The 24,673-nt window shown below is 38.7% G+C and overlaps 1 protein-coding gene across 2 annotated transcripts in view; it reads left to right on the forward strand.

The window, feature by feature from the left end:
- The window catches only part of ADAMTSL3 (ADAMTS like 3), a 191,514-nt gene that overhangs the window by 60,190 nt on the left and 106,651 nt on the right, over window positions 1–24,673 (forward strand). For both annotated transcript variants that reach the window (XM_085303476.1, XM_085303475.1), the window contains exon 4: window positions 23,225–23,352. In XM_085303476.1, coding sequence (XP_085159602.1) covers window positions 23,225–23,352 — 128 coding nt within the window. The remainder of the gene's footprint in view (window positions 1–23,224; window positions 23,353–24,673) is intronic.

Consider the following 24,673-nt stretch of genomic DNA (forward strand, 5'->3'; position numbering starts at 1 on the left):
TAGCATGTKTTGAACAATGATGATAATCTTTTCATAAAACCAAAAGGGGCTAGAATTTTGCTGWCTAAAACTGTGCTTATTTTATTAATCATGAAGARACTTCATAGGCAAGTGTACAACTAATTTTTCTTTAAAAATTGAATACTGTTTCTATCCAAGATACCACACTGTTTTCATTCAGGGGGTATCAATTTAATTTTGGAAATTGTTTCAGAAACTGAGCTGAAATTATAGGGGAAAGTTGAATTTATTTGAAGAAGAAGAATTGATATCAAGCACATAAACTCAGAAAACTGTTTTTAAATTTGTATGGAGGTGCTGTTYATAAAACAGCACCTAAATGTTGGTGAGTTTGTTTCTCTTTTTTTTTTTTTCCTTCTTCCTTCTCTCCTCATGCTCTGGATGTGAAAGCATATGGAATATTTATAAATATATGAGGAGACTTGCAAGAACTTTTCTACAGTAAAAAAAAAGTCAGATTGTATTTTAGCTGTAACTTTTACCACAGACAAAAGAACAAATATTTGTTCATAATCATATTTAATGCTGAGATCCTAATGATGCATCTATCTCAGTGTCAAACACGCCTAGAAATAGAGGTTTGTTTCTTCAAAATTTGTTACTTGTTTTGTCATTGTAATGTTGTAGCTACACAACAATTTTCCTTTACTATTTTATACGCATTAAAATTCCAAATTAATGAAAACAAGAAACGCAGCTGAATGTTTTCTGCATTACAGTTCTGAAAAATGACTCCTTATTTTTCTGTGCTCTAGTTTACAGCCAGGCTTAATGAGGTCTAGCCTGGAGGCTGACCTGCCTTGGTGTTCCCCCACATAAAGTTTGCAGTTTTTATCTTTACAAGTGGAATCAGACTGATGTCACTGCTTTGAGATGCAGTGATTTTGTTCTTATGGTATTGCACGTGAATTCTTACACTGAGTGTACTCACTGAGTGTGAGAACAGACACTAAAATATACTTCTGGAGTAGGTCCACCTTCCACTATGTAAAAGGAAAGGAGGTCGTTTTTATGTTGCGTAGTGAAAAGGAGTCTCTCCATGTTGGTACCTGACGCTTGCTGGTAGTCCGGCTTCTTGAGGACTGTGCGGTCTTCCCAATCGTCCAAGGCCCTGTGGCGGCCTTCTGTTTATGTGGAGAATTGCAGAGTAATTTAGGTGAAGACACTAAGGAAACGATAGCAAAAGTTGAGTCATCAGGTGCCAGAAAAAGAGATTTGAATGTATATTTAATTCTGAAGTGCTACTTCAGACTGCTCTCTCTCTAGTATACCTCCTCTGCACGGCATTTATGCTACTCTTGACCTATTGTCTTTATTTTTTCAGCAGACACTAACAAAATAGTACATCCTGGGTATATGCAGAGTAAGAAAGCAAGTATGTTTTTCAGCTTTTGGACAAGTTTACCCTTCTCAAATGCACAGAATATGTAGCTGTCAAACTAACTCGCCACTGTAGTGCTTGACCTGTAGCTCTCGGCCCAAGCACAGGAAGGATCAGTACAGACTGTTTGCATGGAGCCTTTCACAGGCAAAGTGTCTCTATGGCCCCTATCTCGCACGCACACACAGCATACTTTTTTCCATCTTGCAGGACAGTGGTGGTGCTGTTGGGGTGCTCTACGTTTCTGGGCAAACTGGTAAGAATATTGTTTGCCGAAGGCCTCCAGAGGGGTTAAGTACTATGGTGTAAGAGACTGCAAATCCCTTTCACCTCATTATCATTGCAGAGTAAGAAGAGGATGACAGAGAGCAGACATAGCTATCCTTTGAGTATGTTGTTTGAGAAGACTCCTTTTTTGGGCCGGGTTTGGGTCTTTCCCCYACCCAGTGGCATGCATTAGTGAAGACAGAAAAATGCAACTGCCAGGACTTTTCTGTGTGAAAGGCTTTCCGCTGTCTGCTTGTTTTCCTGCTGTTCTGGTGAGGCCTCATGACAAAGTTGGTGATAACTGCTTATGTGCCTATCCTCATTTATAGATGAACTGGTTTTGTACCCTGATATAATATCTGCAAAGTGTTTCTTTACAGACCAGTAGCTTCTCCTTCAGGGTTGTATCAGGTTCCTCACAATAAGAACAGAATAGCAGTCCATGATGAAAGTGCTGAAGAGTAAATGTCAGAATAATTCCTTTACAGAAAATGTAAATTAATCCAAAGCAAACCCAATTCCTGGAGCTAAAAATTAGGTAGCAAATAAACTGGCAGAAATTTCCATTGAGCCTGTGACCTCTGTGGGAGGTTGCTGTACGTTATAGGAATATAATGCTTTTCCTCTACAAAAGCACATAAAAAAGATTCAAAACAGTTTATAGAAAATAAGAAACATCTGTCCTCTTTCTTGCCCCTTTTCTTGTAGGGCATTAGAGGCTTCTCTGCTCAAACATTTTTGCCACATTTTAACCTTATTTTTGTGTGTATAGGGTTAACATGGAAAAGTATTGTCCAAATACAAGCTGTTCTTGCACTTCGCTTGCCTTGTGCATGCATGCAAGCTGACTTTGGAGATGTAGATGAAGACAAGATTGCTCTCTGAGGTTTATAACCAAATTCTTGATCCTCAGCTAGATTCATTTCATAAAAGCTTTCTTCAAACTTCCAGTCTTCTCCAGTTGTATGTTTAGTGACCATTTCGTTTGGAGGTATGCTTTTCTCTCTAGCTGATAGCCCGCTGCTTGGAATAGGCAGAGGATATTGCTGGAACATGTTTGAAGGCAAAAGAGAAAAGCAATGAGGCCAGTCTACCCTGGGCTGTTCTCCAAAGGAAGTATGGCACACTTGGCTTTCATACCTTGCCATGCAAGACCTTGTGATTTGACTGATRACTTGAAATGGTAAAACTCATTTTAAGATAAGCTTAAGTCTTGCATTGTGTAGTGTATACTATGCACATTAGCTATGAAGAGTATATTGTAGTAAGTGTCTAAATACCAGCTTTCAAAGGTTAATAGCCTATCTCCAACTGTCTCTGTTTACTTGGGCAGATATTATATTCACTCATTGCTTTTGAGAAACAAGCCTGCCTTAGTTGTTAAGATTAGTTGTGCGCAATTCCACTTACTGGTGGGGAAACTGAGGAAAAAGTTAGTTATCCAAATGCTTATAGTAGCTCCCCATCAAACACAGAAGTAGATATCTGGATCCTGGGTCTTGTGTTCTACTAGTCCGTGTCCTATGTATATTGTCACCTATAGGCAGCTTCTTTTCACCAGAATATTTGAGCTTTACTATGCTTCAGTGCCCTCTACTGCTCCATCAAAATAATGCTGTCTCCTTGATTCGTAGAAGCATGGTTAATTTTGTTCTACTTTCCTCTGTGCGTTTATTGGCCCAATGGCTCCCTTGGTGTGAAGTTTGGAGTAACAATCAATAGAGTCATTGGGATATACTGTACTGAAAATAATCTATCTGAAGAGATATTTTTCTCTTCTGAAAGTCTGATATGATTCAGACAGATTATAGGATTTTTTTATGTTTTATGGCAACAGTAGATTACATATATATGCAAGTAATTTTTATGACTATTTGCTTGAGTTTCTAGATGTCCGATGTGTAGGAGCTGATATTTAAAAGCACTGAGCTCTTTCAACTTCTGCTGAAATTAGGAGTGAAGAATTTGGATGTGCGTGTTTCTCTGAGACAGCTACAAATTACATTGTGGATTCTTTTTTTTTTGCTTCTGTTCTGCTTTTTTAACTTTCCTCTCCTTCTAGAATGTTTTGCTTTTTACCACATGCATTCRTAGATTTACCCTTTGATTATTCCTGTTCCCTAGAAGGAGGCCTTGGGGTCTGTAGTCTGTTCACCAACATCTTTGCTGTGCGGAAGGCTTGTAGTTACCATGCTGTTCAAGCTGGATTGTCTTTGCAGAATGTAGTGTAGAAAGCGTTGCATGTTCTCACTCTTGGAGAAGTAACTCAAGCAATTATGTAGTCTCCTTTTTGGAGTCTGAGCCGTTGAAAATCTATTCTGTTATGGAACCATTGCCCTATAATGACAAATATTAGTCCTATATGACACCCTTTGTACAATTACATGCAAACCACACAAGATATTCTATTGCATTCAGTTTTTTTAAATGTGTATTTGCTATTAGGTTTCCTGGCAGAAGGCCACATGGGTTGCCCCTTGATTCTGAATTATACCTAAATTCCATAGCAACTTTGAATTTCAGCCCTTTCTAGCTTGCGATGCTGTGTGTTCTTACTGGGGTGAATGACTGCTAATACATTGCTGGGTGAYTACATACTCCTGTGGTGCCCTGCAGTGAGATCTTTTTGCAGGTTTTCAGGAAGTATGCAGATAGATGCTAACTGTTCTCTCCTAATTTCTGATTGTATGCCCTTGTATTGTGAGTGGAACTACTCTAATATGTTCTAGTGTAACCCCAAAAGAGATGGCAGATTATTCAKCGCTATGTTGCAGATCTCCCTATACAATGAGATTCTTAGCTGTAGTTTTAATTTGTTCTTCTTGTTCTTTCCATCTYACAAGAAGTGTGGAATGGTTAAGGTTGGAAGGGACCTCCRGAGACCATCAAGTCCAACCCCCCTGCATTGACTTTCCTAGTCACATCTCTACATACTCTGACAATGTTCCTATAGTGCTCCCAATTGCCCTGTCCCTGCTTCTACCTTCTTATACCTGCTTATATTTAAGTTTTGCCCTCAGCTTCTTGTTCATCCATGCAGGTCTACTGCCCCCTTCTTGCTCACTGGAATGCACCATTCTGGTGCTTGGAGGAGGCGATCCTTGAATATTAACGAGTTCTCTTGGACGCCTCTTCCTTCTATGGCCCTATCCCATAGGATTCTTCCAAGAAGGTCCCTGAAGAGGCTGAAGTTAGCTCTCCTGAAGTCCAGAGTGTTGATCCTATGTTCTGTGCTGCGTCCTCCACACACACGTCCTGAGCCCCACCATTCTCAGGATTATCCATAATAAAAACATGATGTTAGGCTTATTTTTTCCTCTTTTTAAGGTATTGTAGAGCCTGGAGCAGGAAGGAAGTGTCAAATTATGTTGTCTGATCTTGTATATATCCAATTCATCCAGTTTACCCTTGTATCAAACTAAGTGGTTGTTCCGTCTGTGATGAAAAATGTGTGCCTGGTTTCTCATTTGAATTTGTCCAATTTCAARTTGCAGTGACTGGTTCCTGCTATAGCCTTCTCTGATGGATAGATATAAATAAGCTTTTAGTTAGTGGGATTTTCTCCTGGGAAAATTCTCTCCTGTGTTTTCACTCAGTTTATCACTTTCTGATAGCTGTTTAAGTAAGACATTGGTTTAGTCACWAAGCCAATTTATTGCTTCTTTTGGGGCCTTGAACTTTTCAATGATTTTTAAAAATGTGCTCATCACAATTGTGGAGAGAATTTCAGAACTGGTTTTACCTGCTGTAAGTGGAGTTGTGATTATCTACTTACTCTTACTGGCTACTTAGTGTTCACTGTATCTGTTTTAGCTATTAATTATACCTAATTTCCTTACAGATTATCATTTTCTAGGAAGTGTTCACCAGTTCTTTAGATATGGGCGGCATTCCTTGCACTTAGATGCACAATTCTCATATTTGGCTGCATGAAAATACATTTCATTTGGGCTTAATCTACCAAGCAATCTAGACCATGTTGTATGTTGAGACCATCCTGTCTCCTCAGTTTGTTTACTTTTCTCCCAGTCAATCTTTTTGTGGTCTGTATATCTGACAAGCAGTTGCTTTTTCAGGCGATCTGTGCAAATACTCTCAGGCTTAACTGTTTTTGCTGCAGAGCTGTTCTTCATGGTCCCCTTTGTTGATTCTTTGGTGAGGGTCACTTGAAATCTGTTGGTCACATTAGCTCATTTCACCTATGCTTTATTGCTATGTGATTATGTGATTAACCCTCCCAATCACATCTGTTATCTCATCAAAGCATGGCATGAGGTTTACCTGACAAGACCGGCTCTCTGTTGGTGTACAGAGCAAGCGTTCCTTTGGTTCTCTACTAACATTTTTCTGTTTGTGAAAACTGATTTCCCCTATCTGTATGAAAATATTGCATTGGCATAGAGAGCAAATGCGATTTATAATTCGGTTCTTAAGGTATGCTGTCAGCAAATCCTGTCCTGATCACTCTTGAGAGTACCATATACAAAAAAAATTTGTTCCTAGATTTGTGATTGATGTAGCAGAACTGATAAAAGTTACATTGTTTGAAAGTGTTTATAAATCACCCTGTCCATATATTCATTTCCTGTAATCTGTCATTAGGTTTCAACTGTAATTGCAAGAGACACACAACTGGCTTAATAATGCTCTGGAATGAGTATTGCTTTCATTTGGTACATGTTGAAAGGTGGCTCAAAGCAAAAATCATAATCCTGGAATACCCTGTACGTTACAACAGGATATCTTTGCTTTGTGGTTTTGAATTACTGGAGGGCGTAGTCTGTCTTCTGCATTTTTCCTCCAACGTTGCTGGGATTTATGCAAGGCTACTGGGCCTGTTGCAGGGAGCGCTTGGTAGAAGAGGATCACAGGATTTCTTCAGAGATGATTCGTGCTCTCTCATGAGAGGTTAGTGCTCTGACAGGCTGAGCTTCAAGTCCATGTTGTGCAGAGGTTTGGCTCTGCCTCATGCTGGTGTGCCACCGGTGTGGCATGCACAGGTTTCTGCCTTGCAAGGGATGAGGAAATAGTTTTTGAGAAGCAATAACAATTTTACTGTCCTCAAATTCTTTCTCAAAATCAACCAAGATCGCAATGGAGGCAGAGTTGTTTTCTCTCTATAGTATACAGCACCACCTCTCTTAACAGCTGGCTAAAATGGGAGAAAAGGTGCAACACAAATACACCTTAGACTGTTCTAATCCCTGTGGATACTCAGTGTAACCATGCCTTGCTGCTAATGAGGTGATTAGCCTTCAGACTGTAAAMTTCTCCAATTTTAAAGGCTACCCTTTAAAGAAGAATGCTAAAGAATGTAAGGTTGTCTTCTGAAGCTACCGCATGCTCTTCTAGAAGAAAATATCAACTCTCTAAGTATCTTTTCCAATTTTCCTTATTCATGAGTTCTGTAAGGAAAACTATCTTCTGCTTAGGTCTGTCAAGCCGTGTGAATYGTTTGGCTGGTGTTCTGCACAGTGGGCAAGGCAAATGCTTGAATTCCGTGGTGTAGAAATAGCAAAGTTGTTGTTGTTCCTTCTGCSTATTTTATTTACCTCTTCTCTGTTCCCTGGATAAACTGTCCTGTTGACACTTGTAGAAAGGGTTTGCACTGATAGACCAAAATCTTYTGCTGCCATCTGCATCACCTTATCATTGGCAACTTGTTTTAAGAAACAGAATTGAGCTCATAACTGTAAATAACAAATTATGTGGCATTTAAGAGGCAGATACAAAGTATCTGCCCATATTGGGGAAGTYTTATCTTAATAGAGAAGCGCTGATCGGCTTGCTTTCTGAAGTCTAGACTTTTAGGATATAATACAAAATGTTACTTGTACAGTTGAAAAGTATGCCTAACATCCTACTCGGGATGCTCATTTTCCCTGTCTGCTGAATTGGAAAGTTAGCCTATTCAAGTTATTTTGCACAGTAAAGAAGTAAGAGTAAATTTGATTGCTGTTATACAAGAGGTCAATGTMGATGGTCAGGCTAGATGTCCATCCTGCTTTTCAAATCAGCAAATCAATGCTTTAGTCCCGTTTCCCAGGAGAGACTTTATTAATTGCTTCGGGTGCAATGTTTGTGCCATTGCATCAAAGCATATTCAGTATAATGATGCATTCCAATGCTCTTTTATTTGTCATTCCCTTTATGAAAATGTTTTATAAATTTAGAAGAGACTTCTTAAAGAACATGATCAGTTTTACTGTTTACTTAGAAACTTTCTCCTACTTGATGAATCTGTTGATAACTATGTCTAAACAGCCATCCACTAGCAAAGTTATATTTTTTCTTAGTGTGTCTTTGACTTAAATTTGTATTCTTTCTGTGTTTGTGCAGACACACTTGAGATCTGTTTTTAATCATTGTGTAGGACTTGCAGATCAGAAGCGCAACACAAGCCCACAGCTTTTTTTATCATCCTGTAAGTCACCTTTCAAAAACTGTCAAGGAAATGTATTTTTAGAAGCAGTACTTGTAGAGACGCAAGTAATGCAATAGCTGTGTCAGTCTTTGAGATTATGAGCACGCTTAAGATGAGAATATTCTTGGCATAAGTCAGGAGTATTATATAATATGGAAACAATGTCTTTTTATACTTTTCTTCCAAAACATTCCCCAGTGAGAAGTAGACTACAAAACCCCCCATAGGATTGCCTATGAATAGATCTCCTTGATAACTTTAGCCAAATTACACAGAGTAGATTTAAAATCCTTGTCATGTTTTCATAGTTTTGTTTTTAAAACCCTTTTAAAGCACTTTATTGGCATCTGATACAAATTCTGATTGTATAACTGTCCCAACATATACATGTACAAACATGTACGTGTATATGGCCGTATGTATATGTCCAATAACATACATGTGTACAAAATTGTGTTGCTACCTGTGCCCTTAGCAGTGTAGATGTCTAGCAGCCAGGAGGCACAGAGMGCGGAAGTGTTGAACTCTTTGAGTGCGACTAACAGGGCTTCACCAATGCTCCACCATGCTCCAGTACACGTTTGTACAGGAAGGCAATGAAGATTGGAGAAAATTTTCTTTGATGCAGTAGTAGTATAGATTTTAGTATAGATTTGTGAGAGAAGTGCTGTTCAACGCTATTTTAACAGCTAGCAAAAGTCTTGGAGAGTCCATACCTTTGGTACTAGTTGGCATGGGGATTCTGGGCAGACAAGTAGGAAGTGATTCCGGAGGAAACCCTGGGAGGTTGCTTGGTGCCCCCTGCCCCCGGGCAGGATCAACTCAAAAAAACCTGTTCCTAGTGGTTATTTGTAGAACTTGTTCATAAATATATTTTGAAAGCAGGATATACAACCTCTGTAAGACCAGCATTTAGGTATTGTTATATCTGAAGAATTTCCTTTGTATTCCCTTTATTCTTCTGCTGTGGCTTTGAGCATGCAAAAGGGAAAGGAGAGCAAGATCACAAGCTGGAGTTTTTTTTTTTCCTGGTAGCTATTTTTCATCTCCACACATATAGAGCAGCTCAACTGATAATTTATTGTGGAGATGGATATGTGACTCTATACATTATGTGACTCTATACATGGAAAAAGATGGAAGTTAGAAGCAGTGCATCAGTGAGGACAAAAAAATGGGTGCTGATCTCCTTTTGGTTCTCAAAAATTTGAAAATGATAAATATAACTATTAAACTATGTTCTTTGAAATAATAGATGTTTAGGAGAAAAAAATTTTTTTTTTGGAAGAGGAGTAGTGCCATAAAATGTGGAACAACACAAGTATTTGGGATCTGCCAATGGTAAACTTCTGTAACATCTGTTAATAGTGTGTAATGGAATGTGAAGTCCATTTGTCCCGTATCTCTCTGGAAAGCTCCACCTAAATAATTTGTTTTAGGCATTTCTGGGGGGAAAAAAAGTGTACAAATAAATAAGAATTTTTTTTCATGCTTCTGAAATAAAATTGTATACAAAATACATGAAAAGACATAAGAAATGTATCCAACTTCAAAAAAAAAAAAGCTTTACTTAAGAAGTTGAAAAAGGTATTTTTTTAAAATGTATGTTTGGGGAATCTTTTGAAGTTCCTCGTTGTTCTCAAGTCTCATATCTAGTATCAGTGCAAAGATTTTCATACTTTCCCTGGAGAGTATGGTTGAATCATAATATAAAAGGAGGACTTTTGAAAACTAAAATGTGGCTGACAACTCTCTGCAACAAAGGTAAACGAGTCATAATTTATTTAACAAATGTGACTTTTTTTGGGGGGGGGGTAGGAGGGGGTTGAAGTGGGGATCAGTCGTTGGTGATCTGAGGCATAACTTGGCCTGGGTAGATAACCAAGAACTGATGTTGTTTTCTTTTTTTTTGTGGCCAGAAAAAGATGATGTTTTTAAGTGGGTTTTTTTGGTACGAATTTGAGAAAGCATAATTTCAGACTTCAGCTCAGATACCACATGCCTGCTTTACAGCCAGCACACTGATAAATGGAAGCTGGTAGAAGAAATAAATTTAAGAAAAGTATGTAGAATTTTTTCACCCATTTTCTTTGATCTTTATCTGCCCATATGTATAAGAAATCACATATGCATCTCTAGTTTGGTTCTACCTGACGTGAAATTCAGGAGGTTTTTGTAGGTCCTATACAAAGTCAGTGAGATACTTTCCACTATCTTCAATGGCTTTTAATTTAGCTTTTATTCACCAGTTCACTGACTGTAACATTTTAGTTACCTTTCATTTACCAGAGCAGAATTAAAAAAAAAACTGAAATCAAACTTTGCTGATTAATTTATTTACCCAGATTTTCCTCAAGTCCAAATGCTAATGTCCCTTTTAACCAAAAGAACTCCTCCCTTCTCCAAACCCTTCAAATACAAGCAACCAGGGAATTATATAAATAGATATTCTTACCTTTACTACAAAAAATTCGTGCGGAAGTGCTATCTTGGAATAAGCTGTTCATTAGTTGGCTTGGCAGAAGGAACACAATCCAAATGAACGAGCTGCCAAGAGTATTTTTAGTGGTTTTATATGTTGCCCATTCAAATCTTGGAAAATTTCTTTAGAGAATTGGACAAACTGACCACTCATTTTTATGGGCTTTTGCAAGATCTGAAAGTTTAAAAACAACCATTGTATTTAGCATCTGTTAATGGAGGTTTCAGGCTACAGAACTTTAGAAAGTACTGCTGGGAAGCTAATACAATAACCATAAAATATTGGACTGATAATAGGAAACACTGGCAGAAGAGATATGGAAAGAGTCATGCTAGTATTTCGTATCCAGACCTGTTACCCTGCGCCGAGTGCTAAGGATACTGTAGTTAAACATATACAGTAGTAGAGGTCTGGAATGAAGTCAGAATAGAACTAAAGATAAATGAAAGTGTCTTTCTCTATCATGAATGCTACAGATTGGATAATTGTGTCTTCAGAGAATTAAAAACTGGGAACTTGGACGCAAAAGAGAAAGCAAGATGTGTTAGCATTTTTCCAAATGGAGAATATATGTCATTACCCCACATACATAATTAAGCCTTCAACCTGCTTTATTTGAAGTTAATAGGACTYTTTTTTTTGGTCAGTTGCTTCTTTGGGAATTGGATCTAGACTTGTGGTTGTARGTCTTCCCATGACACGTCCTCCCCACCCCCTCAAGTTAGAAGCTAGAAAATCGATAAAGGGGAAACTGTTTTTCCAGCTATCAAATGTTTCAGTAGATTATACTGTATTTGACCAAGTAAAGTGGAAAGGAATGACAGGAGAATATTACATTTTTAATCCCACATAAAACACCTTTTTGTGAAACTGCATTCTCTGCATTTAGAACTTAATTGTGTAGATTTTTCTCCAGAATACTGTTTTTTTGTAATTTGCGCAGAGGTGATAGCCAAAATCTGTCCTCAGAAAATGTTTTGGCCTGCAACTTCTGCGTATTGGGATTCGCTACAAGAGGAGGTAGAGTTGGAACATTTTAATATTTTTATCCTTCTGACAAWCTTCCTCAGGAGTTTGTTTGCGGTCTGCTCTGTGGTAGAACATACTTGGAAGAGGCTTGAGATGATAGAACTGATGCAAGCTTTGGGAGTCAATAACCAGTAATCAAGAGAAAGAGGGACATCCATGACGACGTCAGGAACATCAGCACAGGCAGAAGCAGCTTACGGCTGCGTCTCCGCTCTGCCCGTCCCCGTATGGATGGCTCACACTTAGTGGATCCCACTAAGCCTCTGAGTTGGGGAGCTTATCGCAACAGTGACCGGAACAGTTCCTCCGCTGCAGGRAATCAGCTAGAGACAGTAGAGCCAAGCAAACTTAAATTTGTCTCAGAGTTAAACACAAGTAATAAAAGGAATCCCTAAAATTTTATTTTTCTTTTGGATCACTTTATACTATTGCTTAGTATCACCCAAAGATCAGCTCGCAGTTCAATGGGCAAGAGCTGGTTCTTCTGAGAAGAAATTCGTCCTATTAAATTTTATTTAATGCTCTAAAGAGGCATCATGGTTAGGCTCACAAGTTTTAGTTATTCTGTGCAGAATTGACTTTGGTCAGATGGCTTCAGTCATGGGCTTAGTGAGTCTTCTCCTTTAATGTGTTAATTTTAAAAAGCAGGGCACAAAGGAGTGTCTACCTCAAAGGTCAGGAGGTGATAAACACATTAACGTGAAATAATATCTTGAAATTTTGCAGCTAATTGATAGCTTTAATTGTTTTACATTTATAGGAAGGAAAATTAAGATTCTTRTAATTGCTATCAGCTAACAATATGGCTTTAATATTTTTCCTTTTGACAGATTTGTTCTGTTGCCAGGTGTATCTGTTGCATGTTCTATGATCTGCTTTGCATTACTTTTATGGAAATATTACCATTAAAAGTGCTACATATAGTATTAAATAGCAGGGTGAGTCAGAAGACATGGGTCAAATCTCTAGCTTACAAATTAACAGAAGTTTGGATGCCTCATCTGAGTGATATGGTAAAAAATACTTATCACTAAGTCATCAAACAGTCTGGCACCACTGATGGCCTTGGCATGAAACCGAGCCAGGCAAGAGTAGAGTAGCCAAGGTTATGCATATTGCAGATTAAGAACAAACTAAATGCARGGGGAAGACTTTTCTCTACTGGCTGCTTTAGCTACAGTTTATTCTTCTGTCAGTGTTTCCCCTATAAACTCYTTTTATTCATAGGTTTGGCAGTTAGCCATAAAATTTTGCTTCTAACTGGAACTTGGCAGACAGTGTCCCAAGTCAGGAAAATTATTTTAAACAATTTTTTAAGATATATGATGTATATTGGGTCTCTCTTAAAAGTTAGAGGTGCAATCATATTTTTTTCTGAGGAAAAAGTATTGATTTCAGTGTGTTTTTTCACTGTAAATCCCCTAAACAGATTCTTAATGAAAAAAAAAAAAAGAAACGAATGTTCTAGCCAATTAGAAATAGCAAATGGGAATTTTCTTTAGAAGGTAAGTGAATAGGTATGACACACAAATCTCAAGGACTTGTGTATTTTGAAGTGATTGCTTTTAGGGTAATACTTTAAACCAAATTCATAATTTATCATCATGGTGGGATAAAGTTTGTATGTGCTGTTGTAAACTCTAAGGTGAATAGTATGTAATGTATACGTTACAGTAAACRTCCGTATTGCGTCTTGATCTGTTGTTGCTTTTCTGTAACTGATGTGTAAGGCTCATGCACCGGCGAGTTGATGAGTCAGCCCTTTGCCAAAGTCAGCACTCTGCAGGAGTCGGTCTGGGTGGTGGAACGAGCAGATACCACCACTTCACTCTGTTGTATGGCCTAGGATCCAGCTGTACTCCTGACTGCATGTGGATATCATGAAAGCAGAGGTGTGGGCAAATATCACCAGGACCACCATAAATCAACAAGACTGAAATTTGCTAGTGATTGTGGCAACAGCTCCCCGCTTTATGTCAGGATCTGTTCCTCTCCATGCTCTTACAATACAGCCACCAGCTGGAAAGTGAGGGGAAATTCCCCTGTTCGCTCCCTTCCCCTCTTTTTCCTGCTTGGAAACTGCAAGCTTGCTAGCTTGTGGCTTAAATTTAAACTTGATTAGTTCACAGCATTTCTGCCATAACTCTCCGTACCCTGGGATGACTCCATGAACTGCAGTCGAGTGCATCTCCTGCAAATAAAGAGATCCAAAAGGTAATGGAGAGGTSCTAAGTAGCTGGCACAGATATTTTATCAAGAGGTGAACTTCATTAGGGGAAATAGTTAGGAGATTTTGTTTGTTTGTTTCTACATATTCCCCCAAGTTAAAGATGGAAAGCATGACTTAAAAGCGTGCAGTTACTGAAGTGTGATTATTTCACATCAGAATATGAAAGAACCCTGTAAAATGAGCCTGTAACAGAAAAGATTTTGCACATTTCAGAGTGGCACTGGTGCCCAGGAGATCTTTGGGAATTTATTGAACTCCACTTTGTCACAGCCGTAACACTCATCCTTCTATCAGCGTAATTCTTCTCTTTCCACTGCATATGCCAAAGTAAGGCAATCTGCAACTTTTGAGACCAGTTTAAAAAAATCACATGGTAAAATATTTAAAAGCACCTTTATCTRGATGTTTGCAAATATAGTTAATAAGGTAATTTGAAGAAATAATGCCAGATATATTTTGCAGAAATTGGAATCTSTCTTTCTATTATGCACCTGAGGAATTCTACACGTTGGACTCTGGCTGAACCATCACACTGTTTATGCTGGATGAGGAACATGTGGTGTACAGTGTGAAGGTGGAAAAACCCAGTGTATCCAGGTGCAAATTTTGAATAAACATTCAGTAAAGTATGCGTGAATTCTTATTACTTTTGTGGACTCCAGGAAATATAAGGATTATTGTTAATGCAGATTTTTAAGTAGGCTCAGAGATAATTAACGTAAGAAAATGTCCTGAACATGGTGTTTTCCCAGTCTTGCCTTGTACTTATTGTTGTAGATTCACATACTTGAAATGACAGTATTTCTGCTTGAAAGATAGGAGATGGAGAGCTCGGAAGGAAGAGGCACTGAAATGAGACTTTGGACACCAAGATGTAATCCCTAGCTGTGCTGTTCCCATAATTCCTGTTATCCTTTTTCCTGAGTTCAGCTTCCCATTTGTAAAATGGATATAGCAATACATATAGCCTTAAAGATTGCAGTCAAAAAGTACTGAGACTGGGCACTGTTATTTCTCATGTGAAAACAGGAATTTTCTCCATATGTCTTCATGACAAGAATTTCTTCTGTACATCCAAGTGCAAGTGCTGTGTATTTGATAATACAATATAGTGGAGAATGCTGTGTAATTCATTATCATTTAAAAATATTTTTATGCTGAACAGSATATAACTTTTAAGTTCTTCATTGGGAATGTTAATATAATGGGTGGTATTTTTAAAAGGAATATCATGTTTCTTATAAAGTTTTTAAAACATCCCATTCCTTCTTTTTTGCTTGTTTTAAAGTTCTGCCTTTATCTCTCTTCCAAGCCCTGGCAAGTGTTTGCCTCAGGCTGACTACTAAGAAGATGGGCAAAGTTTACGGCAGTGTATATCGCTTTCTTGGGTTTGTTCCCTTTCAGGGGTGTGTGTGTGTGTGTGTTTCCCAAGATCTGTGGCTTTTTTTTTTTTTTTTTTTTTTTTTTTNACAGCTACCCATGCAAATCTTTATGCTGTAACTCTCTAGACCACTTAGAAATGGAGGAAATTGGAGTGATGCTAAGCATTTCTCAGTATAGTTTCCATTTCAGATAGGGCAGATTCAGAGAAATGGATATATTCTGGGAGTTCAGGTTTATGTATTTCCAACTACATATTCATGTGTACTTTTAAATCTTGGAAGGCAATGAAATACTGGAAATTCATGGAGAAGCTTTTTGTTCTCTTGGTCCTGGTCAGCTGTCTTGGATGATTGTACCTAAAAGCATTAGAAAAACGCAGGCTTCTTGCCTGCCTCTTGAAATGGATATCGCCAAAGCTGGTGGCTCGCCTTTCTCTCCATCTCAAGACTTGAAATCTTCTTGACCTAATGCTGACAAAGGTGGAATAATCTTTACTGTAGCAAATAAATCGGATTACAGGGCTTGTTTGGCTCTGATCAGGCAAGGCCTGAATGCAAACCAGGCCCCAGGGCAAACTGTCAGCAATATAGTCACTCAAAGTGACATCTGTATTTGTAGGACGTACTTGTCAGGGGTTTAAGAAGTTTCTCTTTGCTAGACATGCATCTGTTGAAATAGTAATTTATGGTATATCACCCAAGAAAATAAAACTGTTCATCCAGATGATAGAACAGAGGCAAATGTTCCTCTGTAAAAATCAGTTACACAATAAAAAAATGTACCCTGGGACTTCAGTGTACATCATCAAAACTTGTCAGCAGTGAGTAAATCTAGGGTGTGTGTGTGAGTGTCTTTTTCTATCTTAATGATGTAGTTAACTCAGAAATTGAACAATAACAGCTTAAATGTCTGTGCTTTAACTACTTCCCTGCGGATTGTTTTTAGCAGGGACGTGTGGGCACTGTACGCRTCCGTTCTTCTCGGATGCAGAAGGAACAGTTGCAGTTGGGCATACTTACGCGGTTGCTTTCTGTGCAGAGTTGTTAGGGCGGGAACCACGATTCCTTCTCCGTGCCCACAAATTCCAGCTTCCCTCTGTTACTGCTCATGAAGAAGGAAGGAGGTGATGCAGACTCTTTTCAGTGCCAAAAGCCTCAGCTAGCTCATAGGTGCCAAACAGCCAAGCAACATTTCATCCCTTTCTGGATGCCAAAAGCCTCAAGTATCCCTGCTCCACCTGCCAAAATCTCCAACTTTGTCCTGACAACTCCTGCAGTGCAGGCCTGTGTTGTCAATATGAAGTTTTGCAACACACTGACAGTGGAAAATTTGGATGCGGTATAATATTGAAAAGACTCCCATGCTGAGATTTGCCTACAATTTAGTATCAAAATGAATTACCCTGTAAATATTTTGAGTGTGACTTTTTTGCATGTTTTATTTTCCAAAACTTGAATTTGAATTTATTCAAAACTGCTATAGAATGAAAACCTATTGCAGAATCCAGCACTGAGCTCTGAACTACATCTGAGACCTCAGCTGTATTCTGTCTTGCAGCTGAATTAGTCCATTAGTTGCCTTTTTGGCTCATTTCTTGATGGTGAGTCTTCTGGTCTGTTGTTGAGCATTACCAGCCTGTGTTTCCGAAGCACTCTTCATTACCAAGCACAGAYTGCATTTTGCAATTGGTTCATTGTGCATGGACATCCCTACAGAGTTGCAAGCTTTAAGTAAAAGCAATGGTTAATATGACTGAAATAATGTTTGTAATATTAAAACTAATTATTTCTAAACATCTGCTTAAAATAGCTGCATTTACTCCCCATGTGTTTTTTATCAGCCTAAAATGCTAGTGCCTTGATTTCCACGCCCCCCCCCCCCCATGAGATTTTCTCTCCAGGATTTTATAATTCCTGATAGGTATTTTTTAACAAAAAAACAACATATAATTTACTTTAGTGCATATAAGTAAAAGATTTATTAAACTTAATGACATAAGCAGTGCACGATTAGGTAATATATAATACACCTAGCGATAGTAGAAATATATCAGGAAATGACTTGAAATCTGTCCTAATGAAACAAGTGGAAGTTTTTCTGTTAAAATGAGGTAATGCAACATCTCATTAATGATTCTTACTTGTCTGAAAATTAAGTTTTGACTGTTTTTCTATATAGTTGCTGCTGTACACAAAATACTTTTCCCCTAAATCTGTAATCTGCATTCTACACCTTACTTAAATTGTACAAAATAAAGGTGTAAATCATTTTCATATGTGACTTTAGCAGAGAGAGATTTCTGGTGTAGATTGTTGCAAAGCCATAGACATAACAGCCAAAGTTAAAAATAAAGGATACCGTTCTGCGGCTTAATAGCCTATCCAGCAATTATCTGCAGGTAAATACTTGTTCTTTCGGTTAGGCGCTCTGCTCGTGGATACAGTCAACAGTGCAATTTGATACCTTTTCCACTAAGTATAGCGTCTGGAAAGAGGAATCTGGGAAACGCATCACAGAGCTACTCGGGCAGGATATTTTCCCTTCAGTGCCATAATTCCTTGGGCTACCTCTGTTTGGAACTGTTGCAGGGATGAGAAGAGAATGGCATAGTGCGATGCTGTGCCTAAAGACGGGTGAATAGCAACGTAACCTTGTGTTTTGGAAGACTCTGAAAGTCAGGATAGTGTTAATAGTATTTATGGGTTGTGAGAGTGGGAAGAAGCAATAAAAAGGAAATGCTTCATCTCTGTTCAAAATACCATCAAGGATGAAATTCACTCCAGGGAAAAGGGCCAGTACTGACTGGGCTTTGGGTATTGCTTAATTCAGGGCTTCAGTGGGACTGAAGTGGCGTTTATACCTTTCAATAGGTTCTTTCAGTTGGATGAATTTAATCTGGAGCATCTAAATTCTGCATGGAGAAATTTAGTTATATGCAGTGTGTTTCTGAATAGCAATGTGATGCAGCTGTGCCAGTGTAGCTCCTTGTGGAGATTCTTTCTGGGGGTTTGGCATGCCTTCTTATATTACTACAAACCGCTTGGATAAGAGGTCGTGAAAAAGACTGAAGAGCCCTCACCAAGAGAGCTATGATGGCCTTGGCACAGAAACAGTTACGCTGGTAAGTGTTCCTGTGCGGCCCAGTCCTTGCYGCCGTGACAAGGCCCCGTTTGTGAGCCGTATCGCACCGGTGAGCTGTTTACGGCGTTTTGAATGTCCATCCAAACCTGTGCCAGGTTGCTGCAGGTGGATGCCGCAGAGAATTCGCATCGAAAGTGTTCGGTACCCCGTCCGAGCTGGACGCTCCGCTCTGCGGGGTGCTCGAAGGCAGGTCGAGGGCAGGCTTCGGGGCTGCTTGTGTCGGGGTACAGGCCTGGCAGAGGGGCTGTAGCTGTCCCAGCTCTTGTGAATGAACCTCCTTTTTGGCAGCTTCTGTTACAATAATTCAGATGTGTGAAACAGTATGTCCTTGGCTTTTGTCCAGTTTGAAAGTAAAGTATGTGTATAAAAACTCTGGAAAACAAACATTTAAGGTATCACTGCATTTCTGTTGAGAAGCTGAATCTTTGTTATATTGAATGCTAAACATTTACATATCCRAGCCTTATGTAATGGATGTCTGAATAGTACTAAAACTGCATAAACTGACCTTCATTCTCTGGCACCACATTTCCTTTGAAGTCTGCATGACCAAATTCAAGACAATTATGTCATCCTTCATGACAGCCAAACAAAAGTTTGGCCAAATAATCGTTTTTCTCCACATAACAGCGCTGTGCTTGATTTTTGTAAGGTGCGTCACTGAGGCTGTTGTTATTTACTGGGTGTTATGAATGACAGTAAAAATCCCCTCGTTTTAGATTAATGAGCAGCGCTGGTAACATCTGTTTTTCATTTATTTTACCTCAATGCCCACTTCTGCCAAACTCAGTTACTCTGAGCAGCACATTGCAAAGCCAGCACAGCCTTAAGCCGAGTGCGGAGAGCCTGGCCCTTGGCGGAGCAGGGGTGCTGCGTGCGGCCCTGGTGGCAGAGGCGATGCAGGACGCCGAGACCAGCGCTAGCATTCYCACCCTCCGCATCTGCCACTGCCATCCTTGCAGTCAGATCTGCCGAGTGCCAGGCCATCTGTTGGGTAGGATTGTCAGCAGATACGCGGGGGCATGTTCCCAGGCCACGGGCCGCGCTGTCACATCAGGTGTTGAGAGCTGGTCCATGCCACCACATGCTGCAAAGGTGTTCCCTCACCCCTARCTGGAGTGATCCTTGGCCAGGCTCTTGTGCAGAATGATGGCTTATTTCTTTCAAAGTTAATTATACATCAGGAATATAGACAGGGATGATATATTTTGGAGCTACCTTTATCGTATAACCTGAAATCCTTTCTGCAGAAAGTGTCATGTAGGTGCTGAAATACAACTGCCTTGGATGCAGTGCATGAATCCTCATCGYACGCTCACGTTTGATGCCTTTGGACTCCAGCTGGCGTAGCTGCATCCATGGAAGGGGGATGCCTCTTTGCCATCTAGCTGTACATAATGGGTAGCAAATTGTTGAGGTCTTTCACAAATCTATGGTTATAGGTATTAGAAGTCAGTCTGGATGCACTACAGCACTGGCAGCTCTGTATGGCTGTGATACGTTACGGGCACGTATGTGCATGGACACGCTCACATAAGTGCATGCATAGGTATGTACATACTTTTACACTGAATACAAGCTTAATGTTATGTAGCACTTCATCAGCTGCAAAATTTCACCACGAATGAAGAAAATCACATAAAAAAGCTCCATTASTAAAACATTAGAATTACAACTTAACACAATGAAAAATCAAAATTAGCAAGCAAACTATGAATGCAGTCCTGAAGTGCTATAACAGTATTTTGTGCCTAATTGTAATTAGCTCTTGATTTAATTCCTAAGTGAACTTCCAAGCTTTGGTGATTTAAATCATGATGTTGATGATCTCTTTTTTTTATTTTACTTGAATTTGGTACTGTGGTGTAGACAAATATAATATGTAGAGTTTATGAATCCTGACAGCTAGTAAATCAATATTATTTTGCTAGTAAATTACTAAGCCAGCGCAAGCTGCTTTTAACTCTTTCCCATGGGACAAATAGTTTGAATTGGCTGGAGTTTAAATCAACACTGTGGGCACTGAATTAGTCAATGATTGTGAAGAGGGCTTTGTTGGCACAAACTTACGCTTTGATCGTCCTAGTCTTTACAGTTCTTTTAATTAGCTACAGTTCAGAACAACGGCTTTTATCAAAGCAGTTTAGTAAGTGAACAACTGAGCATTGTTTAGGGCTCTAGATGACATTCTGTCTCTTAATATCATGTGGCTGGTTTTAATACAATGACGAAGTTAGGAGTATTGTAGATGTTGTCACTGCCTTGCCAAAAGAAATCAACTATTCTAAAAGAGGCAGTGATACGTATTGCGTTTTTACTCTCATAAGTTTAATCATTTCTTAAAGTAGTTAAAAAAAAGTTTATTTTCCTTGTGATTACAGAAGACAAACTCCCAATTTTGCACTCATCAGTGTAAAAGTGGCTCTTGTTCATCTTAGCTTCTTTTCACTGGGTGCTGAGTGATCTGTTGGGAGGTGCTGAGTCCTTTTTGCTCAAGATTGAAGGCCGTTGGTTCCATTTTCAGTGTCAGACGTTTTGAGTTGGCTTCTGATGATAAGTAAGCCCAACGCCAGTGCAAAAATTCCTGAGGGATCTTGGCAGAGCAGGGCTCTATCATTTCTGGAACAGTCGATTGGCCTGAGTGCACTTTTAAAGCTTACAGTAAGTGTTTGTAAAATTTGTAAACTTAGGGGAGCAAGAAAGTTGAGGAGCTGCTGGCCTACTTGGACCAATTTCTGCAGTTTATTGTTCAAATGATGATGACTTACCACCTAATTAATGAAATAACTTTTTTTTTTAACAAGCTCTAACATTTTTGATGGAGGGATGAGAAAGTTTTGAAATTACTGACGTTTTTGTCAGATATTTACCTCTCGGGAGTAGCTTTATACTAAGTTTACCCACTTTTATTTGTGTCTTTAGTTCTATTTAGGTTTAGCTAAGATAACTATGTGCTGTTTGGGTCTCTAAAATGATACTTGTTGAACAGCTGTGCTACCAATTGCAGTGAGAGGGCATCCTCCATGCAACACAGCTCAAGGTCTGTGGCACAYGACTGCTTTGCTTTATTGTGTTCAGAAGAAAATCGATTTCTCTACACAGTATAGTATTAAATCATGTTCCTTGTGTGGTACSCTTTTGAAAATTTTTGTTTTATTGCACTTGCCCTTTTGACTTCAAGGATGGTAGACTTTTATCTGAATTAATTTTCTTAATGACTGAAGAGGAGCTGACTTCATCCACTCTGTGGGAATTTAGGGGGAGTTATGTATTCCTTTTTTCATATACCATAAGATTTGAATTATATATCCCTCATTTCCTTTTAAATTACTCGTATGAGGCATTCTTTTGGAAGAAAAGAGAACTGAGTCTGAAGTCTTGTTCTCTTGAGCTCAGTTAAGCTATTTTCTTAGAGAAAATATGGATTACTGAAACGTGTTCATCTGGTTTGGAATTAGGACATACGCTAATGGCTTGCACTTCTCTGGATATAGTCACACATGAAAATATTTTTAGCATCTTAAACATGTATTTTTATTTGGCATGTAACAAGATTTGAGTCTTTACTCACATGCAGTTTATTTAGTGATGTTTTTATGTCTTTGCTTGTGCTGTTTGCTGTCAGGATAGCCCTTTGGTTGATGTTTCCATGCATTTGTTCGCTGGAAAGAGAGGGAAAGGGTTTTGAAGCACCATCAGATTAAGTTATGCCTTTCTGTGCAGGCAAAAAATAAGGCACTAATGTGAATGTCATGCCTGTGTTCATCTATCTGAGATCTAAGTGTATGTCCACTGAAAGCAGTGGGAGTTGAAAGTTGGTTGTATAAATAGTTGTTTCAGTAAAGCTTGGATGAATCTTCTATGTTCTCTCAGTTCATGACAGTATTGGGGCAGAGTCAATATGGTCAATATTTTCTGTCACCTGACATAAATTGCTCTCATTGCCTCATTTTTTATCCTCAAAGTAGTTTTCATTCATAATGATATTAATAGTAGTTACATTATTATGTTTGCRATAGTTTGTGGGTAAGCTCTATCTTGGTGGTGAATAGAAAAATTGTATGTGTTCTTCTCATTTCAGTCTGGCTATARTTTAGGATTCTAAAAGTCTTTATGATAACAAGCTTATCAAATATCTGGCAGCTGTCAGGGAATCATTATATTTGGTACTTTATCAGAAAATTTGCACACAAGTTTTCAAGAGAGAAAGATCTCAGGAGTAGCGAGAGAGGAGTAGGATGCAAATGGAACAGCTGCTGCACAATCATAGTGAAAACGAGAAGTGCTTACGGAAATTCTGAATTTGATTCCCTATGCTTCCTTCACGAAGGAAATGATAAAGAGCATTACTCTCTTCAAGCAGAACATACTGAATAATTTGGTTCATATTGCTTTTCCGTGTTGAACTATTGTATTGAGAAGCTGCCATGTTCTAAAGTGTTTTGAGAATTTTCTTTGGGAAATGCCAGTTTTCATAATTGTGTACCTTGGACGTGAAAGGGGATATGTGTCCTAAAGGATGAACATTGTATAGGGGGCAAACAAAATGTTTTTTTGTAGAGATCTTTTGTTTTTACGTTGGTGATGTCTGGTGATAATGTCTTGCTGCAGGTAAGTAGGTTAGGAGCAACAGCATATTTGGTTATAGCAATCCTTTAGCAGAGGGCAAAGCATCAAATACACTGTATGCTCAAGCACATTGCTTCCTTTTCAATATAATTATTGCATACTAAAGTAGGAAAAAAGAGAGTAAATTAGTAGCAAAGTGGTATACTCAGTACTATTAATGTCGAGCAGTGCAACATGTCTTCACTCCAATTTACGTGGCTTGTTTGTTTTTCCTTCTCTTCATCTTCCATTTTTCAGAGCTCCAGAATTACCCGCTCTGATGAAGATAAGGATGGTTCCTGGGATGCCTGGGGGGCCTGGAGTGATTGCTCACGGACCTGTGGTGGGGGAGCCTCCTATTCCCTGAGGAGATGTTTAAATGGCAGGTTAGCCACGTGCTTGTSTGTATTTATTTTCTGCAGCTGGTCTCTTTTGCCCTGTTCTGTGATGCTTTACATGGAGCAACACTGTTGCATCTGTTTCTGGAACCAAGTGCTGCATACAGATCAAGCATTATGAAATCTTACTTTAAATATATTTCAGTAATATTTAGGAAAATATCTTAGCCCTCAATTTGGAAGGGACGTGTTATTAAACATGTTCCTGGAATAGCAGAAATAGTGCTGTCAGATATTGAGAGAAGTGCCTGTCGTTGTGGTATAAAGCTRTTGGTGAGTTACCAGCACACAAATTACTGTTCAAGCACAGGCTCCTCCATGTCTTTCTTGGAGTAAAAATCATGCAACCTTCTCCGCATGTAGATACATCAAATGCTGCTTTGGACCTCATGGCTATATGTGTTCACGGCTAAGCCGCAGTGTAGCCTGAAGAGAGTACTGTGCGCAGTGAAAAGCCTTTAGCTCGGCAGTAAAGCTGGACTTAGAAAACTTGTTGCTGCAATCCTTACCGCGTGAATAATTCAAAAGGCACGTAGTTATTTAAAGAGTTTCTGAYCAGCTTTAGGAGCATCAGTGCTAGGGTCTGTAATTGCTTTCTATATCTGTAATTTTCCTGAATTTTAAAAAATGATGATTGCATTTTATCTTCTATTGTGATWAAACTATTACATGGAATATCACCTAGAAAGTCTATTTTCCTTAAAGAAGGCTTGTAGTGTGATTTGCTAGTTCAGTGTAAACAGTATGAAATACATGGCTAAAGATGACTGTGGTTAAAATACTGCCTGTTTCATTTAGTGCAGAATGCACAGAGATCTTTGAAAATAATAATAATTTTTGCAAGAAGCCATAATATGCCACCAGAGTTGATGACTGTGAAATGAGCTTAATAAATTGTAGCAACATAAATTCCACTGTGGTTTTAGTCATATTTTTAATGTGTTCTCCTGTGAAGAACATGTTTTCCATGCCTTGACAAATGTATACTTTAAAAGATTTTTCTGTGTTTCATTGTTGTTGTAAGAACAACAATGTTCTTGTTGTTGTTGTCCAAGAAACATACAGTTGTGAAACAAACTTTTCGTATTTGTATGTATTGTAAACATTTAACTTGCACGTTGTGATACAATCATTCTTGCAAAAGACTGGAAATTTGAGATGTGCAATATTTTGAACTTAGAGAATTGTATCTTCAGCTGAGCTGGCTGAACTCTTGCATCCATTGCTCTTTCCTTTTCCGATCATGTTTTTCAACCTCTTACATATTTTATGGAAAGTTTTAATATTTGCAATGACTTTGCATGCAAAA

This window comes from Rhea americana, unplaced genomic scaffold (genome assembly GCF_003343005.1).
Source record: "Rhea americana isolate MKP2758 unplaced genomic scaffold, rheAme1 scaffold_2, whole genome shotgun sequence".
NCBI classification, from domain to species: domain Eukaryota; kingdom Metazoa; phylum Chordata; class Aves; order Rheiformes; family Rheidae; genus Rhea; species Rhea americana.